The sequence below is a fragment of the Malus sylvestris genome, chromosome 14, assembly GCF_916048215.2.
Source record: "Malus sylvestris chromosome 14, drMalSylv7.2, whole genome shotgun sequence".
In the NCBI taxonomy this organism is placed as follows: domain Eukaryota; kingdom Viridiplantae; phylum Streptophyta; class Magnoliopsida; order Rosales; family Rosaceae; genus Malus; species Malus sylvestris.
The window spans coordinates 12801099-12823255 of NC_062273.1; the positions used below are offsets into that span (position 1 = coordinate 12801099).

At 41.0% G+C, this 22157-nt stretch overlaps 1 protein-coding gene and 1 pseudogene across 1 annotated transcript; both read right to left on the bottom strand.

The window, feature by feature from the left end:
• Positions 1-3060: 3060 nt before the first annotated feature.
• LOC126599766 (calmodulin-7) lies at positions 3061-4791 on the bottom strand. The gene is made up of 2 exons (XM_050266204.1): positions 4607-4791; positions 3061-3745 (listed from the first exon to the last, which is right to left on the bottom strand). The coding sequence occupies exons 1-2, from the start codon at positions 4680-4682 to the stop codon at positions 3372-3374; spliced, it is 450 nt and encodes a 149-aa protein (XP_050122161.1). The 5' UTR covers positions 4683-4791; the 3' UTR covers positions 3061-3371.
• Positions 4792-16580: 11789 nt separating this feature from the next.
• Positions 16581-17961, bottom strand: LOC126599029 (3-ketoacyl-CoA synthase 4-like; annotated as a pseudogene).
• Between the last annotated feature and the right edge of the window lie 4196 nt (positions 17962-22157).

The window sequence follows — 22157 nt, forward strand, 5'->3', positions numbered from 1 at the left end:
CAAATTTTCAAACAAAATTTACGTTCAAAGAAGCAAGAATAACCGTGTAACTATTATAAAATTAAAATCATAAGCTATGAACAACAAAAGCCAAAAAGTTCACCAACTACTAGGCCTAGGCTCTTGATACCACTTGAAGGAAATTTGTTTGCTAAATTAAGTTTATTGAGCAACATATTACATGCATTTAACTATTAATTGGCGGAAGCATGCTTGTATGCACTCTAGAACAAAACTTAAACCATGAAATTCAAAACCTAATATATTGGTGAACCGAAGACTCAACTCATGAGACAAAAAGAGATAAGATTGCTTTATACCTTTGAAGTTCCTCTTTGCATAAGCGAAGGCTAATCACCATGAGAGGGCCTTCATTCCTCTCCTTGAGTTGAACTCTTTGGCCTTCATCTTCATGTTTTTGCCTCCTTGAATTCTAGGATTTGGTTGACTGAATGATTCTCCAAAAACCCCCAAAGTAAAGGCTCTAAGTTCCAACACCAATGATGGTTCAGGAAGAAGATGAGTAATCATGGAAGAAAATATTGGTAGCTAAATCTTCCATGGTGGCCAGCCTCCTTTAGAGAAAGAGAGAGTTTGTGTTCTCTCATATTTTCTCAAAGATAACCCTAATGAGGTTAAAGGTATAAAGTTGCCTTTATACCTCTTTCGAATTGAGTGGCAAGCTTGTAATAAGTCAACCATCATTCTCCCTCTAGCATGGCTAGTTTTGGTGTTTGTGTTTTGGTTAATTCCTATTTTGTTTTAGTTGTCATACAATTTAAACTCAATGGGTCTTATGGACCCCAAACTCATTTGAGCCCTGAAACCCAAAACCAATTAAACCCTAATACAAACTTTTCGTATGATTAATTAACCAATTAATTAATCTTGACCATATACAATTAACCTATTTTACTGTCCTTACTCAACTTTGTTATATCCTTCAATCATTACCTTACTCAGTGTGCGATATATTAGTTTTCCATATAAAGAGGCAGTAGGCAATTAGATCTCTTAATAATTGATGGTGAATTGAAATTTACTTTCAATTCTCCCTTTGTGATTCTTTATCTTCAAGGCTTCCACAAACCATGAGTGACACCTTAATCAGAAAAGGTTGGGCTATCAATGCAATTGACCCTTCTTTAATATAATACTCTTGATTACATTGTTTGATTGATAGTTTGTTCATGTCTGCTATCCAATGTGATTCTCCTGTCTACAAGATTACCTTGAAACTGATTTGGAACGACTTCCTAAATCTCATTCATACTTTGGCCAGAGATTGTTAATCATATCATAGAGTAATCTCCCTCAACAGTTGAAAGGTTAGAGATCCCTTATTGTACATTCACGTGCCCACGTGATTAAGTAGGTTAGCCCCAACAATGTCGTGGACACTTGCAAATGGAAGTCCTTTAACATAATCAAAGACTATTGACCTAATCACAAGACAACTATAGTGTCATCAGGTCAAAAAACTACTTTGCATTATCCAATTATAAGTTCTCATGTGACATTAGGGCTGGGTTTGGTACCATTCAGTTCGGTTTTTTACCGAAACCAAAAATCGAACCAAAGGTACTATTTGGTCCGGTTTGGTTCGGTTTTTTTTTTTAATAATACAAATAATGCCGAATACAATGAAAGTTGAAGAAACGGGAAGAAAAACAAATCTTTAGCTAAAAATAGCACTTCAAATCCATTCAAATCAAACAGAATTTTTAAAATAAAAAATACCAAATTCCAGATCAATAAAATTGCAGACCCAGGCCACTCATATCTATGAAAATTAAGCCATATCAAAGAATAAAATCGACAATAATTATATACAATTTGCACCACACTTAGTCGAATCTTCCAGATCAAAGCTCAGTGACCGAGGAGAACAAGTCCATCATAACAATTGTGGTGAAAGGTGGCTAGATCTGGTGCATGTCAACAATGGCGAGCGAGAACCACCTTGTTATCAAGAATGGCGGAAGCCATGGCTGACTTCGGTGAAGGTATGAGTTGGACAGTGGGATAAAGAGAGATGCAGCAGGGGAGAAAAAAAGAAAGGGAAAGAAATGGGTGAGAGGGAGATGAGAGAATAGAAGAAGAAAAAAGCAAGAGAGAAATGGGAGAGGAAGGTGGCGGCATGAGAGGAAAAAAAAGGAGAAAAAAATGGAGAGAAGGAACACGGCTAGGGAGAAGAAAAGAAGGAATAATTAGTATGCTAAGGTTTCTAACTTTCTAATAGGAGGCCTAACATTCTATTTGGGCTTGAAAGGTTTGAAGTTTGGGCTTAGAATCAGTTTGGAAATAAATACTCATTATATATACAACAACAACAAAGCCTTTTCCCACTAAGTGGGATCGGCTAAAATACTCATTATATATAATAATTAAAAATTAAAATTAATATATATTTATTCGGTTCGTTCGATTTTGTACTTTTGGTTCGGTTTTTTCGGTTGCGGTTTCGGTTTTCGGTCCCCTTTTTTTCGGTTTACGGTTTTTTCAACCCGCCCCTATGTGACATGCATGTGAGAACTCCTTGTTGATCACATTCGTTGGACTCAATCTCTATTGAGCACATACGTACTTGTCTTGGTGTCGTTTATACCATTGACTCGATACCAATCACTCTCTCAAGAGAGAAGACATAGTACTATGCGAATCTATCTGGATTGTCAATGCCCAATCGTCTATACTATAATCAGAAACGTTTAAGATGTGTATACAAGAAAAAGGATTCATGAATATAACTTCTTTAGAACATATTATTTGCCTTCAACTAAACTAGTTGAATTTATCGTGTGAAATATTCATAAAATATCATTTTACGATTAACTTTAGGGCACATTACACGTTTAGATGTTGATTTGTATGATTTTGACCAAGGATTTGGCCGTTGTAATCCATGTAACATCCAATACTCCAAAACTTTGTAGAAAATTACCAAGTTAAAAATCCTAACGACAAGTTATGATTGGGCTTGTGCTTCAACAGAGTCGACAAATGGTACATACATGGACAAGAATCGTTGTCCGAAAAATATAGACATGCAGTTGCAGATTCATTGTAAACGAGGAGATAGCCTTCCATCCAACATAGAACATTGAATCCTCCCACAAAGTAAAAGGTGCACAATAGACCAGAAACTGAAACAATTAAAAGGGAGAACACAAAAAAATAAAAAAAGAACTGCCAAACCATAGTCAAAGGACCACAACATGAGTCTACTACTTTCTTTCAAGGCTTGATTACAAAAACCATAACATAAAAATGGAAGCTAGGAATCCCAAATTAAAATTAAGCCCTCTTCCTTTTTTTTTTTTTTTCCCTTTTCTTTGGTTCTCAAGTGAGTTGGGATTTTGACATGAGTATCACTTGGCCATCATCACCTTGACAAACTCCTCGTAATTTATCTGGCCATCGCCATCAACATCAGCCTCCCGGATCATCTCATCAACTTCCTCATCAGTGAGCTTTTCCCCAAGATTGGTCATCACATGGCGGAGCTCCGCGGCGGAAATGAAGCCATTCTGATCCTTGTCAAAAACTCTGAAAGCCTCTTTCAGCTCCTCCTCAGAGTCAGTGTCCTTCATCTTCCTGGCCATGAGGTTTAAGAACTCAGGAAAGTCAATGGTCCCATTACCATCAGCATCGACTTCATTGATCATGTCCTGGAGCTCAGCCTCAGTCGGGTTCTGCCCCAATGATCTCATGACAGTGCCAAGCTCCTTTGTGGTGATACAACCTGCATATCAAAATTATTAGAAACGGCAATAAGTTGCTTCTATTTCTTCTGGGTGCTTATGTTTGCTTATGAGGAACACAAGATATGCAGATATCGGGACTACATACTACATACAGAAAAGTATTGGCATTCCATATCCTTTGAGACACTGGAAACCAGCGCCCATTTTGCATTAGTTCACCAAGCAAACATAACACCGTTTGTCCAATACACACACGAGCGCAAACAAACATTTAAAAGCATGGTATTCGCAAGTATGAAAACCTGATCCAAAAGAGCGCACATGAATTTTAAATTTCCTAGCATCGAGAGTAATAAAGAACGCACACGACAAGAACCATACCAGCCTATCATGGACATTCTAAGAAACTAACCCATCAAGCATTCAACAAATATCATACAATGACAATCCTTGAATCTCATATTTTCTGCAAGAGAAAAATAAATCTCAAATTTCTTACACATGCTTGACATGTTCAGATTTATGTCAACAATCACAAAGTTCCGGAATTAATTTCCCTTTTTTTACAAATCACAAACCCTAATAACACTCAAACACAAGATTAAACCTCTTTGAAATTTGAAAATTTGAATCGATCAATCGCAACCCCCTTTTCAATCTGTTTTCGATTTTCACAAACGCAAGTAATAATTCCACGAAACAAAATATAAAAAACAAAAGCCGAATTTAAAAATCAAAATCGAGGATCTACAATTCTCCAATTATAAATCGAAGATCCAAAACCAGAAATCCAAGATGCAGATCTGACATAGATAAAGGAATCAAAACATGTAAATAACATGCATAATATAATTGTAAAAAATGGATGGAAATTCGGAAGAGAGAGATCTGAGTCTAACCATCGCCATCCTTGTCGAAAAGGCTGAAGGCCTCCTTGAACTCAGAGATCTGATCGTCAGTCAGCTGATCCGCCATCGATCCCCCTTGATTTCTTCTTTGTGTTTTCCTTTTCTCTTGGAAATTAGGGAGCAGAGAGAGAGGGGAGAGTTTCAGACAAACAAGGGAAAGGTGTGGGTTCAACGCGTTAAGCTGACACTTTTATATCGGCTTCCAGCGCATCCAATGCATCCCCTCCCATGTCCCATCCAATCATCTCCCTTCACCCTCACTTTTACTATTTTACCCTTACTCGCCTTTATACTCTTCCCAAGTTGTGCATCTTTCATGCACGGCGACAGCTACTCTTCTGGTGACTTCTAAATCCAAATTCCGAGTTCAAATTTGAACTACATTATTATTAGTTTATTGTGAGATTAAGCATAATTTTTCTTTTTTTTTTATATAGAAAAATATCATTCCTTCGAAAAAAAATTCTATCTATACCATCGTCTCTCTTTTTAATCAAGTGACTTTAGTATTTCCCTTAATTTTTATATCTATATGTAATATCCATCTAAAGAAATAGAAAGTTTTTTTTTTTTGTTGGAACGAACGAATTGAATTTGTGTGTTCAAGTGAAGGGATTGAGACAGTTTTTAAGAAATATGTTTTTCAGTTCAAGAAAAATCATCCAGGGTATTTGAGTTGGCAAGGTATAAATCAAATTAAAATATTTTGTTTCTTCAAATAGACTAAAAATTTCTCAACATCAAGTATGAAGAGAGAGTCAATTCAAGTATATAGTTAATAAATTCAATTCTGATTTATGAAACTGAATATTAAATATATGATTTTCCTTTCTGAAAAACAATATAATAATTTACATTAATTTATAAGGAAGGGGAGTCGAACATATAATTTCGGATATAAGGGCAAATGCTTATAAACAATGAAGCCACAAACCACTTGCTAAAAAATATAACCCTTCAAAATCTTCCTCAATCAGCCCCCATACCTACAGTTGCCGCAATCTTCAAAGATGGGACTTGCAAAATGTGCAGCAAACCAAGGTTTCATGTCATGAAAGCTATTATGCTAGAATTGGAAAATGTAGAAAACTAACCAAAAGCCGCAAACACACGCCACTATGTGTTCGATGGAAGAACCTTGGATTTTCCAATGCCACAAAATCAAGCCTAGAACGGTCGACATTAAACCTTATATCGAACTTGCTTTCCCGTTGGAAAAAAAAAAAAAAAAAAAAAAAGACTTCGTTTTGACCTGATTGCTTAGAAAAGGGATGGAAATCAGGTTCTTAGGAACGAACTCTAACCGAATGTGCGACCACACCTCCTTGCACTTGTTGCTTTTGTTTTTAAAGGACATGGGTTGTATCAAGTGTATGATTTTTTGCTGGTTTACTGCTGGTGTTAAATTTTCGTTGGTATTTGATTACAATGATATCAATTTATCATTTGAAAAGAATTAAAAAAAGCCTTCTTAGACTAAAAAGAAAAGAAATAAATACTGAAACCTTTATTTATGTCAACCAATAGCTCATTTGCTTTTTATTATTACAATGTTTTTTTTTTATGTCAAACAATAGATTTTGTTAAATTAGATGTCAGATTAGCGACCTACAGGGTTTGAACTCATGATATCATACAAGGGCTCAACACCTTTCTACGACTGTGATAAAGGGTCATTTGCTTATTATTATTACAATGCTAGGTAGATTAAATTTGTAAACTAAATGGTGTGTCACAATAAAAAATAAGTATGTTAATCAACACTTAAGTAATAATCTAATTATCGACTTTCATGTTATTTAATTTATAAAAGAGTGTTGATAAACTCATCCAACTGTCTTATTTCTCCACCCACCTTTTAATATAAATTTTAATAGCAATTTTACTCTCTTGTAAAATGACATCTAAGACCAAAGAAGAGAAAAACTCTGCTCTCTAGGTTGACAGGTTCGTTCTACCCCATCTTCTAGAACAACCCACCTATCTAAATCTTCAAAAAATCAAGTCCCCAGTACCCTTGGCTCTTTTAATTTGATTTGTTTGTTTTTGGTGTCAGTACCAGCAAACAACCTTGAAGACTAGGATAAAGGCTTGTATGTAAAAGATATCAACTTGAAAAATAAGAATATTTGAACACAGTGCAGTTTGTAGGCTCAACTCAGTTGACAATGAGTGGTGCCAATGTATTTCATTTATAGAGAATACAAGGTATTCAGTTATAAGGAGATTTATTTCCTATATCAAGACATTTACAAGATAAACATATTGGATAAATAAAGCAATTCATAAGCTATGCAACAGACTTGATCTTGAAGAGGTTGGTGTTTATCCAAACACTACTTGCAAGTTCGAATGTTAAGTGTCACATCCCGGCCAGGGCCCCTACCACATCTCGAGCTCAACTCCGCCGTAACACGATATTGTCCGTTTTGGGCGCTGACCACACCCTCACGATTTTGTTTCTAAGAACTCACACGAGAACTTCTCAGTGAATCACCCATCATGGGATTGCTCTCACGCGAACTCCCTTAACTTCAGAGTTCCGATGGAATCCGAAGCCAATAAGCTCCCAAAAGGCCTCGTGCTAAATGGAGGTAGGAATATACATATAAGGCTTAAAGGATCCACTCCCCTGGGCAATGTGGGATGTTACAATCCACCCTCCTTAGGGGCCCGACGTCCTCGTAGACACACTTCCGGCCAGGGTTTGGCTCTGATACCAAATTGTCACATCCCGCCCCGGGCCCCCACCACATCCCGAGCTCGACTCCGCCGTAGCACGATATTGTCCGATTTGGGCCCCGACCACGCCCTCACGGTTTTGTTTCTGGGAACTCACACGAAAACTTCCCAGTGGGTCACCCATCATTGAATTGCTCTTACGCAAACTCGCTTAACTTCGAAGTTCCGATGGAACCCAAAGCCGATGAGCTCCCAAAAGGCCTCGTGTTAAATAGAGGTGGGAATGTACATATAAGGCTTAGAGGATCCACTCCTCTAAGCGATGTGGGATGTTACATTTAGCCTGGGAAATACATTTGCTAAATTCAAGTTTGGCTTACTAGAATGCTGATGTGGCTAACATGGTTTATCGGTCTGTCCACAATCAACAAATCAATTGCGGTGGGAGGCGCAGATGAAGTGGAACACAGAGTGCTTAGGGCGGGTGGTTTGCTGGAGGATGGAGAAGAAGTCGGAAATTGTGTAAAATGCAAGTAAAATTGTATAGATGGATCCTCATTGTTTATCTTGATCAATTGAATCGTTTCTTTCTAAATTTCGTTTTACTAAATAAAATAAAAAAAAGTTTCAATATAAAGGTTATTTGGTAGAAAAATAACATTTTAATTTTTTAATTTTTTATACTGGATGGGATTATAACGTGAGCGGAAAAATAAAACACTAGAATAAGTCTAGTAGAACTCTTTATAAAATTTAGTCTCACATTTAATCACTCTAACATTATCTTTTGAATTTTTTTTCAAAATGATCATAACGGTAAGAAACATATGAATAACTCGAAATTTGAAATTAGAGACTTGAATTGACCAAAATTAGCCACGTAGGAATACATGCCAGATTAAAAGACAAATTAGAGTCTGGAGCTCATGTAGTCCCGACTGTATCCAAGCAATTCCTTTGGTCCATTTATCTGATATTTAACTTTACGCGTATGCCGTGGAATTTTCAACCTTTTCTTTTATTTTCTTTTTTTAACACGGTTTCTACGCGTACGCGGGATGTGAGCTCAGCCTCTCACACGTCGGCTGCCACGTAACACACCTGCGTACCATCTTAAATTATGGGAGGACCATTTTAGCTAGGGAGTTTTAATGTAAAGGTCATCTTCTATTCGATTTTGACATATCTGCTATCAAAAGTACATATTGATGATTATATTTTTGTTTAATGTTTGAATTATTGTATGTATTTTGCATAATGTTGCAGTGAAATATTCTCCCGTTATTGTATTCTTGTAGTGTTTTTCATCTTTTACTTATTTGTCAGCTTTTCTATATTTCTATCATATTGTCGATATTGTACGGTTCTTCTTCTTTCATTATTTTAGTATTGTTCATCTCTGTCTTCTTGTTCTACTTCTCTTTTGTTGTCTTCTTTGATCTTGTAGTCGGTTAATTCAATTTCTTTCTTGAAATTTTGAGGCTTCCAATATGGTTGATGAGTATTTTTTTGTTTAGCTGTAAATGTATATTTGTTCATCTTCTGGTACCAATAATATATCATACTTAAAGTCTTTAAATTCATATGAAGCTAAAATTTGAGATCCTCGATATCTCATAATGTTTTGTCGTGTAGGAGTCCATCTGTAAAGTGATATAGAGGACAATCTAAAAGATTTTCATTTATCATGGCAATATGCCTACCTTCTTCCTTGTGCATATGCATATACCAAATGATTATTGATAAAACTTATACAAATTTCCTTCCACTCTTCTAAGTAATCTTCTGCTACTTTCTTAAGCTTATCAGAAAATGATTCTAATTGGGAATATGGTGAATAAATATTTTGTCAAGATAGTCAAACTTTAAGTTCTATTACATTATACTTTTTCTTATGCTCTCTCACATTAATTATGGCCAAAACTATATTAATCTCTGGTTTACAATTACAACTCTATATACTATCACGAAGACATAATGAATATATCTTTATAAGAATATCCATTCATGATTTTGGATCAAAGATGTACTGATACAAAGCAGATTGTAATTGTAATTCTTAAGCAAACTATGACGCTCTATTCAAGATTTCATATTGCATATCCATTTGATATGTTGTTAATTTTGCTTTTGAGATTTCTTCATGTTATCATTTATTAAATCTAATGGTACAGTGCTAAGAATTCCTTCATACTTTTGTTGTTTTTCTTCTTGTTTCAATATTACTATAGTCTAGGGATAAGGGGGATTAAACTGTAGCTTATCTACAGAAACATGATTGACCCTTGATTTTGCTTTATTTACACCACTACCATCAAAATTGCACTATTCATGTTGCCTATGGGATTGGGCCTTAATTTTGTGGTAATAACAATTGTGTTATTGTGTGTGGGGCTGTGTTTCACCCAAAACAGCCGGGCTGGGGCTGTTGTTTTTGGGCCCGAAGTGGGCTGTCCCTTGGGTAGGGAAAATGTCAATTTAACCAGATTCAATTCGAATCGAACGGTTAGTGATTAGGGGTGGTTTGGTCATTTAAACGTGCAGATTTTGGGGGTGGGTTGTCTTGTGTCCGTGCCTTCACGGGGTGGGGGCGTGATTTGGGGGAGAGAGGAGAGGGGGTTGGTTGCAGGGAGTGTGGGCGTGATTTGGGGGAGAGAGGAGAGGGGATTGGTAGTAGAGAGAGGGTGAGGGTGGGTGCACGATTTGGGGGACGGAAGGAGAGCTGATTGGGTTTGTTTTCTTTTCAATTTGGGGTAATTTTGAATGCAATTCGTGTATTTCTTGATTGTTGTTGATTCTTGATGCGATTCTTTGCCATTGGGCTTCTGACTGATTGGACCACATATTGTTATTACTATCCATTAGGCCCATTATATAATACCATTAGGTCGACTTACACCCCAAACTCCTTATAGCCTTAGATGTATTTAAACTCTGTTTCTGATCTAAAGAAGACTATGAATGAAGATATGAATTTACTTTGATTTCTATTCCATTAGAAATTAGGATAGGAGTTCAAGGGTAGATAACATTGTATATAGGGTGGTCGCGCTCGAACGCCAAGTGATTTGGTGGATTGAGCGCTATACCATGACAAACTAATACTACATGAAACTGTTAACCACCACACATGAATGTGTTAATGGAAATCCACGTTGGCCCAAACCACTAACTGTTAAATGTTATTAAGCATCTATATGTGCTCGTTGCCAAGAATCAAGTTGTTCAAAATTATATCAAATCTGCGGAAAGGCTTTGGGTTTAAATTGTTGATTAGTGATTATTGCCTGTTTCTAAACGGGTTAGTGCAACAATTAGATAAAGATTTACAGGATTTTGCCTACTCTTTAAGAATTCATCTAATTTTGGGATAATTACTTCTTATCAAGAGATTAAAGTTCTAGAGGAATGGATAACTTTAGTTTAGGTGCAGCAAAAATATGGAAGATTTTGCAGTTCTGGATTCTACGTACAGTTTTTACTGTCTTTTGTTGGTTTCCATTTGCAATTGCATGCAAGTTTTTCGCGTGGTTCTACTTCGTGTTTTCGATGAATTCAGTGTTTAGTAGCATAGTAAGTTTGTAACTAAGATATCCGAAGTACATGTAATTATGTTAGTGTGAACACGGAAAATTCCTGAAACGAAAGAGACAAGAACAACGTGCACAAACAAATATTTGTATTTGATGATTTTAGGTTACAATCTCTCTCTATTTTGATCCTCTTATTCGATCTCCGTAAGGTGTTGATTTATGGATATTTGGTTGATCTAAGGGTCGTGGAGGCTTGATTTTGGATGAACTGTTGAAAGTTTCTTCAAGGGGCCGTGGGCTTGATCTTTGAAGGTGGATTTGAGCGGATCTTCAAGGAGCCGTTGGGGGCTTGATCTTGAGGAGGAGTATTTCTTCAAGGGCCGTTGAGGCTTGATCTTGAATAACGGTGATGAGCGGATCTTCAAGGGCTTTTGGGCTTGATCTTGAAGAACAGTGATGAACATATCTTCAAGGGCTTTTGGGCTTGATCTTAAAGAACAGTGATGAACGGATCTTCAAGGGCTTTTGGGCTTGATCTTGAAGAACGGTGGCTGCGTGGATTCGTTGATGTTGTTGATCCAAAGGGCCATTGGGGCTTGATCTTGGATGAACGGATGATGAACGATGGTGCTTTCTTCAAGGGCCGTCGGGGCTTGATCTTGAATTGGTGGAAGTTCTTCAAGGGCCTTTGGGGCTTGATCTTGAATTGGTGGATGGTTGATCCAAGGGCCGTCGGGGCTTGATCTTGGAAGAACGATGAACGAAGAATGAAGAACACTTTCTTCAAGGGCCGTCGGGGCTTGATCTTGAATTGGTGGATGATTGTTGATCCAAATGGCCGTTGGGGGTTGATCTTGGAAGAACAATGAACGAAGAACGAAGAACACTTTCTTCAAGGGCCGTCGGGGCTTGATCTTGAATTGGTGGATGATTGTTGATCCAAAGGGCCGTTGGGGCTTGATCTTGGAAGAACGATGAACGAAGAACGAAGAACGCTTTCTTGATTCTTCGGGAACCTGGATGCTTGAGAGTTTCGGAGTTTCAGAGCTTCAGAGCTTCAAGAATTTTGCCTAATGATTTTGGTTCTCCCTTCAAATGAATGAAATGGGCTTGTATTTATAGAATTTTCCAAGGCCTAATTTTGAATATAATATTCCAGATGAAATAAGTCGTTTCTGCCAGGTGTTGACATGTGTCCTATTTGATGACTTTTCCAACTCATTTCAATTTTCGTTGAGTCACACGCTACGTGTAAAATTTATGTAATACATGAGCGTTGAAACTTTGATTTATCGGTCAACATTTATTTACCGAAATTTCGATGTCTACAAATGCCCCCACTTCAAGGCACGTCGTATACATGTGCTTGTCACGTGTAGGAGATGCGTTTTGAAGTCCCTTATTGTAGATGTCGATCCAAGGGCCATCGAGGCTTGATCTTGAATTGGGCTGGAGATTTCTTCAAGTGCCGTTGAGGCTTGATCTTGAATTGGTCTTGAGATTTTTTCAAGGGCCGTTGAGGCTTGATCTTGAAGGTTGAAATTGGACCACAAGGAGTTTCATGTGGTAGATGATCTTTAGCTTTGGTAGTGGATGAATCGGCACGTATTTTGTTGCGCTTGTTGTCTTTCCACAGCTTTGATCTTGAACTGGGTTGGAGGATTTTCTGGATTCCTCCAATTGTTGATTTTCCACAGCTTATTCTTGAACTAGGTTTTGATTCAAGAGTGGTAGACACTTGATCTTGAATCGGACTTGTGATTTCCTCAAGGGCCGTCGAGGCTTGATCTTGAATTTGGCTGGAAGCTTCTTCAAGGGCTGTTGAGGCTTGATTCTTGAAGGTTGACTCGAACACATGGCAAGCAGGCACGAGGTGAAGGTGACGACTTGTTGCTTTGTTCAATCTTTCTAATTCACACCTGAGCAGTTTGGTCAACGGTATGATCTTCAAGATTGATGGCTATTCTTCCAGTTGGTGACTTGATCTTTAAGGTTTTGATTCAAGGGTGGTGAATCGGCACGTGCAGCTCACAACGCCTAGTAAGCCGACCCAAGAATTTGAGGGTCAAAACGAATTCACCGTCCAGAATGATTGCAACCCTGATGATATGAGATACTTTTGATTTTGAAGAAGTAGCGGATGACTCAGCACGTGCTTTGTTACACTTGTCTCCACATGCTTCAAGGTATCATTTTCATTTCCTTTATCTGTTCCTCAGGCAGATGTGGCATCTTATCGAGTTCCTCATCTCAGACTCCTTCTGCTGAGTTGACTATGCATGCTGCATTCTTCTCTGCTTGTTTCTTCTGCACGTTGTCTCCACGTGCTGCAAGGTATCATTTTCACTTGCCTTATTTGTTCTTCAGGCAGATGTGGCAGCTTCTTTGGAAGTACAGCAGCAGTGGGAGACGAGTACTTGAGAGCAGTGCTAGGTAGGCAATCAGGGAAGGGTTCCTAGCAGTCGGTTCCTTACCCGAGTTTGAGTGGAAGTTCCGGCATATTGTTTTCTTTATCCTTGTCTTTGTAGGTAGGAACAAGGACAAAGGAAAGGATAGGGAGAACGCATGATATGAGATACTCTTGCTTTCTACCCTGATGATATGAGATACTTTTGCTTTGGTGTCATTTGTTTGCAGAGGTACCCCAAGGAATAAGAAACACTGAGTGACTCGAGAGGCTTCGTTGGGAAGACATTCTCGGAGATGAAGAAAGGTTCTGTATGTCTGCCTTGCTATGAAGGGTGAAGGTGGACAGTTATAGGAATTTCTTTAGTACCTGTAGAGGTACTATTCTTTTACTCGTGTCGGCAACCAATGTGTGATTGATCAGTATGGCTTCACGTTCTTTCTTCTTTATCAGAAATCTTCGACAAATTGTCCGTAATTTTCGTCAAGCTGAGTGTGCATGTGATAGGTGTTGACGAGGCTGAAAAAGATTGGCGCCTCTTCGATATCTGGGATCGGTGCTTCGACAAATTGCCCGTGATTTCCGCAAAGCTGAGTTTGCGCGTGACGGGTGCTGACGAGGCTAAAAAAGACTGGCGCCTCTTTGATATCTGGGATTGGCGCTTTAACAAATTGCCCGTGATTTCCGCAAAGCTGAGTTTGCGTGTGACGGGTGCTAACGCGTCTGGAAAAGCAAGATGCTTCTCCGATTTCTGAGCTTGCCTCTTCGATTTTTGAATTGGCATTTTCGAACTCTGAGCTCACCTCTTCGGTCTCTGAAATCCCTTCGAGTGCTGATTTTTTATAGAGGCACGTAGTTCGTTTCAAAGCACACTTGAATTTTCGCTTGTATAAACTCCCTTCTTGCACTTCTAAGATCTTGATTTGTCCGACCTCTTCTTTCTTCAACACCTTTGAAAATGTCTGGACCCTCCGACCGTCGTTTTGATTTGAACCTTGGTGAAGAGGTAGTCCCGTCTTCTCCAGATAACGTATGGCGCCCATCCTTCATATCCCCTACTGGTCCTCTTACTGTTGAGGATTCGGTGATGAAGAATGATATGACCGCTGCGATGGTGGCCTGGAACCTTGTCACTCCCAAAGATAACAGACTACTTTCCAAGCGGTCTGATGAGTTGGCTGTTAAGGAGTCTCTGGCTCTTAGTGTGCAGTGTGCGGGTTCTGTGTCCAACATGGCCCAACGCCTATTTGCTCGAACCCGTCAAGTTGAATCGTTGGCGGCTGAAGTGATGAGTCTCAAACAGGAGATTAGAGGGCTCAAGCATGAGAATAAACAGTTGCACAAGCTCGCACACAACTATGCCATAAACATGAAGAGGAAAATTGACCAGATGCAGGAATCTGATGATCAGATTTTACTTGATCATCGGAGGTTTGTGGGTTTGTTCCAACAACATTTGCCTTCGTCTTCTGGGGCTGTACCGCGTAATGAAGCTCCAAATGATCAACCTTTGGTGCCTCCTCTTCCTGGAGTTCTGCCGAGTGGTGTGGCTTCAAACAGTCAACCTCTGGCGCCTCTCATTTCTGGAGCTCTGCCGAGTGGTGAGGCGGCACCTGATCGTCCTTGAAGATCCCCTCTTGTAAATTTGATTTGATTTTTTTTTAAGTATGTATAATGCAAATTTATGTAAAATTTCCAGAAAAAATAAAAAACGGACTTTATTTCTCTCAATGCATTTTTTTTTTTGCTGTAAACATACATATATTATGCACACACACATACATACATACATATTAATTTTTTCACATGGACTGATCCACCATTCCAAAACCTTTTCCCTTTTTTTTTTTTTTTTTTTTTTTCACGTGGTGCCAGATGCACCCACCACTTCTTTTTTTCTTTTGTCATATGGTGCCAGATGCACCATCATCATATATTTTTATTTTTTTATTTTTTTTATTATTTTTTATTTTTTAATTTAATTAATTAATTAATTTTATATGCTTTTCAGATTGGCTTTAAAACAATCAAAACACGGTGAGTGGAGCACCCAAAACCTTTATATATTTTTATCTTTTCCTTTGCACATGGTGCCTGATGCACCCCCCCCCTTTTTTTTCCACGTAGTGCCAGCACCACTTTGCTCCACCATCCCCCTTTTTTTTTTGTTTTTTTTTAATATATTTTTTCTGTATAAATTTGGGTGGTGGGTAGAGGAATTTGCAGGGAGCGGAGCTCGAGTTTGAGGAAGGGCTTCTCGGCCGGCTAGTCGTTTGACAGCGGTCTTTGAAGTTGTTGGCAGCTGCGAGGCAAGAGACGGAGGAGAAGGAAGAAGGATGAGCACGGAGGAGGAGGAAGAAGGAGGGGTGGGTGCCGAGAGGGAAGATCCTCGACTACCAGCTTCAAAACGCTGGTGTTGACCCATCTTCCGTCCATGTACTCGACATCTCCGACGCCTGCCTTGATCCTCGCTCCTTGCCGTGCGTTTTCTCGGCTCCGCAACCTCGTCGGTGATGACGCTGCACCCATCTTCGTGAGCAGGCGGCAGAACGGCGGTGGAGATCCTGAGGTTGAAACTGAAGTTTGAAGATGGTGATGGTGAGGAGGAGGTCCGATCTGCCATTGATTCTCTCGCGGTGGTTCCACGCTTCGTCGTCTAGGGACCACGACCGCTACCTGTAGAGCAAAAAAGGTGGCGTTGAGGAGCTTGGTGGAGATCCTGGCGTCACGATGCTTGGGGCGCGTTTCCTGCGACGACGGCGTCCTCGCACTCGGCGCTGCTGAGCCGGGTCTTCCCAAGAGATCTGTCGCTGTCGCTGGCTCTTATGGTGGACAGGCGTTGTGGCGGGTGGTCTTGATTTGGATCCGACTTGCTGCAACTTGAGAGAGGAAAGAAAGCCGGAGCGGACGCCGAGGGAGACGATGGTTTGGGATATTAATGGCGCCGGCAGAGGATTGGAGGAGCATGACAGGCTCCTTTTGGATCTCATGTTGGAGAGCGTTGGGTCGACCAGACCCGAGACCAGCAGCGGCGGAATCTCTTCAGGGCTGCTTGCTGTCATCTGCGAGACCTCACCGGGGCCAGCTTCTGCTTGGGGACGATCCTGCAGTGATGAAGGTGGACTTGGTAAGGTGGAGTGCCAAGACCGGCTAGTTGTTTTGACAGCAGTCAGGCGGATGATGTAGAGTTGAGATGCCTGAGCAGGTTCGAAAGCAACGGAGCTTCAGCAACGGAGGGCACGGCCATGAAGTTTGGATGAAGAACATGACGATGGCCGCTGTAGAAGACGAGCATGGATTGTGAAATATCTGATTTTGTCGGTTCTGCAGCAGCAGATGCACCTCAGTCGATCCTTCCGGCGTGTATGCAAAAATGATCAAATGCCAGCTTGAAATCCGGGATATATGGCTTGACGTTGGACTTGAACAGCTTCTTAACCACAAGTGATGAAAAGAAAAGAAGCTGCTCGCTTATAAGAAGCACAATAGGTCCCAAAGTGGCAATGTTGGTCTTAAGTGCCCCACCGGCAATTGCCATCAAATCTTTCGACAAAGACACATCAGTATTCCCCTTGTCATCCTGCTCCTGATAAACACAACGGAAAACTTTATCATTCGCGCCACGATGGGTCCTCACAACATGAACAAGCTTGTACTTAGCCCGCCTCCTATCAACGGACTTATTGGAAAGCAAAACCGCGGAACCCCCAACACGAAACAAGCAATTGGGTATCAACATAGACTTCTTATTCCTAAAATACCAATTCTGAGTAATGTTCTCAGTACTAACAACAACAGCATAAGTGTTCCGATGGATTTGCAACAAGTCTTTGGCAAGATCAACAGCTATAACCCCAGCACTACAACCCATTCCCCCCAAGTTAAAACTCCTAATATTACCCCTCAATTTGTACTTATTAACAATCATGGCGGAAAGCGACGGCGTCGGATTAAACAAGCTGCAATTCACAACGAGAATCCCAATGTCCTTTGGCTTCACATGGGTATTGGCAAATAGATTATCCAGAGCACCGTACATCACCTGCTCCACCTCCTCCCTGGCGGCGGCCATCGACGGCCGGGGAGGGATGTAATGCATCACCTCCGGGACATAAGTCTCCTCGCCGAGGCCGGAGCGCTCGAGAATCTTACGCTGGAACTCGAGCGACGAGTCGTCGAAGTCCTGCGTGAGGCGGGAGTGCTTCATGAAGCGTTGGTACGGTGCCTTGAGGTGATCGGGCGGGCGGTAGCAGGCGTAATTGACCAAGTAGACGGGTCTGGGTCGGGTTATGATGTAGACCGTCAACCCGAAGACGAGGACGGCGGAGCAGATGATGACGGAGATGAGATTGTATTGAGATTAACGCTCTGGAGGAAATCAGGGAGCCGTCGGGTTTGGTGAATCCGGACCCCGACCTCACCGCCTCCGTCGCGCGCGGTGGCGACATTGATTGCTCTGCCTGGGTCCATGGCCGGTGGCTCCGCTTCCGGGGGTATGTGAGAAAGGTCGTCGCTCTCTGTGCTTTGGAGGGAAGCCTGGACGGAACGAGAACTTACAGGAAGTGGGAGGGAATTTGGGCTTGGAGGCTGTCACTTGGGCCTGGATAGCTTCCTTTTGAGAGGCTTGCTGCTGATGCATATACATATATATATATATATATATATGTATGTATATGTATGTAAAAGAAATCTTTTTTATTTTTTTTTATTTTAATTTTTTTAATTAATTTTTTTTTTGTAAACAAGTAATAACATATGTATTCCTTTTTTTTTTCTTTTTCTTTTTAGATACATAAAACATATGTATTTTTTTTATTTTAATAAAACATTTATTCTTTTTATTTTTATGTGACTGAACTCGAAAAATTGAACATTCGAGCTGCATACGTACTCCTCCAAAGAAGAGATCAAGTCGTAACGTAGTTCAAATACATACATATATTATTTTTTTTTTGGTATTTTCTTTTTTTGTGCCGTTTGTAGTTTTGCCTCATGCAAGCAATGAGCTTTTGTTGTCACCTTTTATACTCGTGCGGACTAGGAGCGTTGGTGTTGCCTTTTATGCTCATGCAGACCAGGAGCGTTGTGCCATGCAGTTTAGGCTCGTGCAGGCAAGGAGTTTTGGTTCGTGCAGTTTAGGCTCGTGCGAACAAGGAGCTTAGTGCCATGCAGTTTAGGCTCATGCAGGCGAGGAGCCTCGTGTCCTACAGTTTAGGCTCGTGCGGACAAGGAGCTTTGGTTTGTGCAGTTTAGGCTCGTGCGAACAAGGAGCATTGTGAATTTGTTAAACGATCCTGGAGAGGCTTTCCTTGCAATTTTCATAGCAAGGAATCTTGATTGAGTGATTGAAGAAGTCTTCAGGAAAGAAATCGTGCATCGTGATGGGGATGGACGGTCTATGTGTCGAAATTTCATCATCTTCAACACGTTCACGTTGCTTTGAAGGTTGACAATAGCTGCTTTGTCCCCTTTCCGATTGGCAGACTTGTGGAGGAGATGTATGCTTCTTGTGCAATTTCTTAGGAGTGACTTGAGTCCATCCTTCAACTTTGCTTGTCTTAGAGGATGCCCCCAGCAGTTGAGGTGAAAACTTTGAGTCGGAAGAGCCAGAAGTGAAGGTTGTATAGTTTGACTTCACCACATCATCAAGATCTAGCTCGATGATTCCTTTCTGAGCCAGCTTCATGATGAGATCTTTTAGCACGAAACATTTTTCTGTCGGATGACTGATGAAGCGGTGGAATTTACAGTACCTTGGACTGTCAGTGCGATTAATCTCTTCTGGCCGTTTGCACTCAGGAAAACTAATCACCTTCTTTTCCAGCAAGTCTTCTAACATGGCAACCACATCAGAGTCGGGGAATGGATAAGTCCTCTCCTCAAACTCCTTCAAAGTGCGTCTACGCATCTCTTGATCACGAAAAGCTTCGGTTTGAATCACCTTACCTCGTGTAGGGATTTTGACGGGAGCTGTGTTGACCGTCATTGCTTCCTTGGTGGGTTTCCAGGCAGTCTTCTCCAACTTTGGCCCAAGAACTTTGTCGTTCTTGTAGTCGGCGATCGGTTCTTTCTTTCCATGATGGGCGATGGTCAACTCCATGTCATGGGCGCGAGTGGCCAATTCCTCGAAAGTCCGCGGTTTAATGCCTTGAATGATGTATTGCAAACCCCATTGCATGCCTTGGATGCACATCTCGATTGAAGAGGTTTCCGAGAGCCTGTCTTTACAGTCGAGGCTTAGAGTGCGCCATCTGTTGATGTAGTCAATGACTGGCTCGTCCTTCCACTGCTTTGTGCTCATTAGCTCTAGCATGCTCACAGTGCGACGGGTGTTGTAGAAGCGGTTGAGGAATTCCCGCTCTAATTGCTCCCAGCTGTTGATGGACTCAGGCTCTAGGTCTGTGTACCACTCAAAGGCGTTTCCTTTCAGCGAGCGCACAAACTGCTTGGCGAGGTAATCCCCTTCGGTCCCTACGTTGTTGCAAGTTTCAACAAAGTGGGCAACGTGATGTTTCGGGTTTCCCTTTCCATCGAATTGCATAAACTTTGGCGGTTGATAACCCCTCGGCATCCTTAAGGCATCAATTTTCTTTGAATACGCCTTCGAGTACAACCCGGAGGTATTTGAGCTCCCTTTGTATTGTGCATTGACGGTGCTGGCGATCATCTCCTGCAGTTGCTGGATAGAAAGAGATCCCATGAGTGCCGCTGCTTGGTCTGGCTCCGGCTTCACATCGATATTCTCCACCGGAGGCTCCTCTTCTGGGTTAGGGTTATCGTCGTCCTGTGGCTCCAGTCGGCTGACGAGTGCAGCGATTTGCAAGTCTTTTTCTTCCACAGTTCGGGTTAGCCTTGAGATTGCTTCATTCATTTGAGCCAGCTGCTCATCGATTGAAGTTGCTCCAATGGTCATGACTTGCATGGCTGAACTGCCGCTCGAATCTGCATCGGAGAGCATGGATTCGGAGTATTTCCTTGGACTTTCGCCCCTTGGTGCCTTTGGTGAGGCTAAGGTGATCAAAGGCTCGTGCCTTGGGTGCTCTTGTTCCCTTGGCACAGTTGATGCAGAGGTGAAAGAGGCGGCAGAAGTAGCTCTTGCCTTGCTTCGAGTCGTGATTCCTAAAGTGACACCACTTGCGACGAGGACGCTCTTGTTCTTTGCGCCAGTTGCGGGAACAGTTTGAGCCTTCCTTGATGCCATTAATTTTGGAAATGTGCTCGAATTTCTTGAACGGAGAAAGAGATGAGAGGTAGAGATGATCCCACCGGGCGTGCCAATTTGTGAACACGGAAAATTCCTGAAACGAAAGAGACAAGAACAACGTGCACAAACAAATATTTGTATTTGATGATTTTGGGTTACAATCTCTCTCTATTTTGATCCTCTTATTCGATCTCCGTAAGGTGTTGATTTATGGATATTTGGTTGATCCAAGGGCCGTGGAGGTTTGATTTTGGATGAACTGTTGAAAGTTTCTTCAAGGGGCCGTGGGCTTGATCTTTGAAGGTGGATTTGAGCGGATCTTCAAGGAGCCGTTGGGGGCTTGATCTTGAGGAGGAGTATTTCTTCAAGGGCCGTTGAGGCTTGATCTTGAAGAACGGTGATGAGCGGATCTTCAAGGGCTTTTGGGCTTGATCTTGAAGAACAGTGATGAACATATCTTCAAGGGCTTTTGGGCTTGATCTTAAAGAACAGTGATGAACGGATCTTCAAGGGCTTTTGGGCTTGATCTTGAAGAACGATGGCTGTGTGCATTCGTTGATGTTGTTGATCCAAAGGGCCGTTGGGGCTTGATCCTGGATGAACGGATGATGAACGATGGTGCTTTCTTTAAGGGCCGTCGGGGCTTGATCTTGAATTGGTGGAAGTTCTTCAAGGGCCTTTGGGGCTTGATCTTGAATTGGTGGATGGTTGATCCAAGGGCCGTCGGGGCTTGATCTTGGAAGAACGATGAACGAAGAACGAAGAACACTTTCTTCAAGGGCCGTCGGGGCTTGATCTTGAATTGGTGGATGATTGTTGATCCAAATGGCCGTTGGGGCTTGATCTTGGAAGAACGATGAATGAAGAACGAATAACACTTTCTTCAAGGGCCGTCGGGGCTTGATCTTGAATTGGTGGATGATTGTTGATCCAAAGGGCCATTGGGGCTTGATCTTGGAAGAACGAATAACGAAGAACGCTTTCTTGATTCTTCGGGAACCTGGATGCTTGAGAGTTTCGGAGTTTCAGAGCTTCAGAGCTTCAGAGCTTCAAGAATTTTGCCTAATGATTTTGGTTCTTCCCTCAAATGAATGAAATGGGCTTGTATTTATAGAATTTTCCAAGGCCTAATTTTGAATATAATATTCCAGATGAAATAAGTCGTTTCTGCCAGGTGTTGACACGTGTCCTATTTGATGACTTTTCCAACTCATTTCAATTTTCGTTGAGTCACACGCTACATGTAAAATTTATGTAATACATGAGCGTTGACACTTTGATTTATCGGTCAACATTTATTTATCGAAATTTCGATGTCTACAGTTAGTAGATGCAAAATATTGCTGTTCTTGTCCATGGATGAGGATATGAAACACCGCTTTTTGATTTGAGATCATTCTGTTTTCAAGAATAGATTGTTCCTGCTATATCTTATATCACATTTACTTTTTCCTTTTTCGATTTGTTGGGGTGAATTCAGGCCAAGCTGACAGCAGCAAAAGAAAAGTTCGGGAGAGAAATCCGTGTTTTTCGAAACAACCTCAGCATCTTCTTCTTCACAAAGTAAGCACATTTAGTCCACTGCTTCTTTGCCGACCTAGGTAGTTCAGAACCGTCCGCGCAGCATCTTGCAACTGTAAAACAACTCAATCAAAACTTCAGAGCATGCAGATTTTATTGACGCAATTACGGTTTCAGATGTAGTTGGCGACTGTT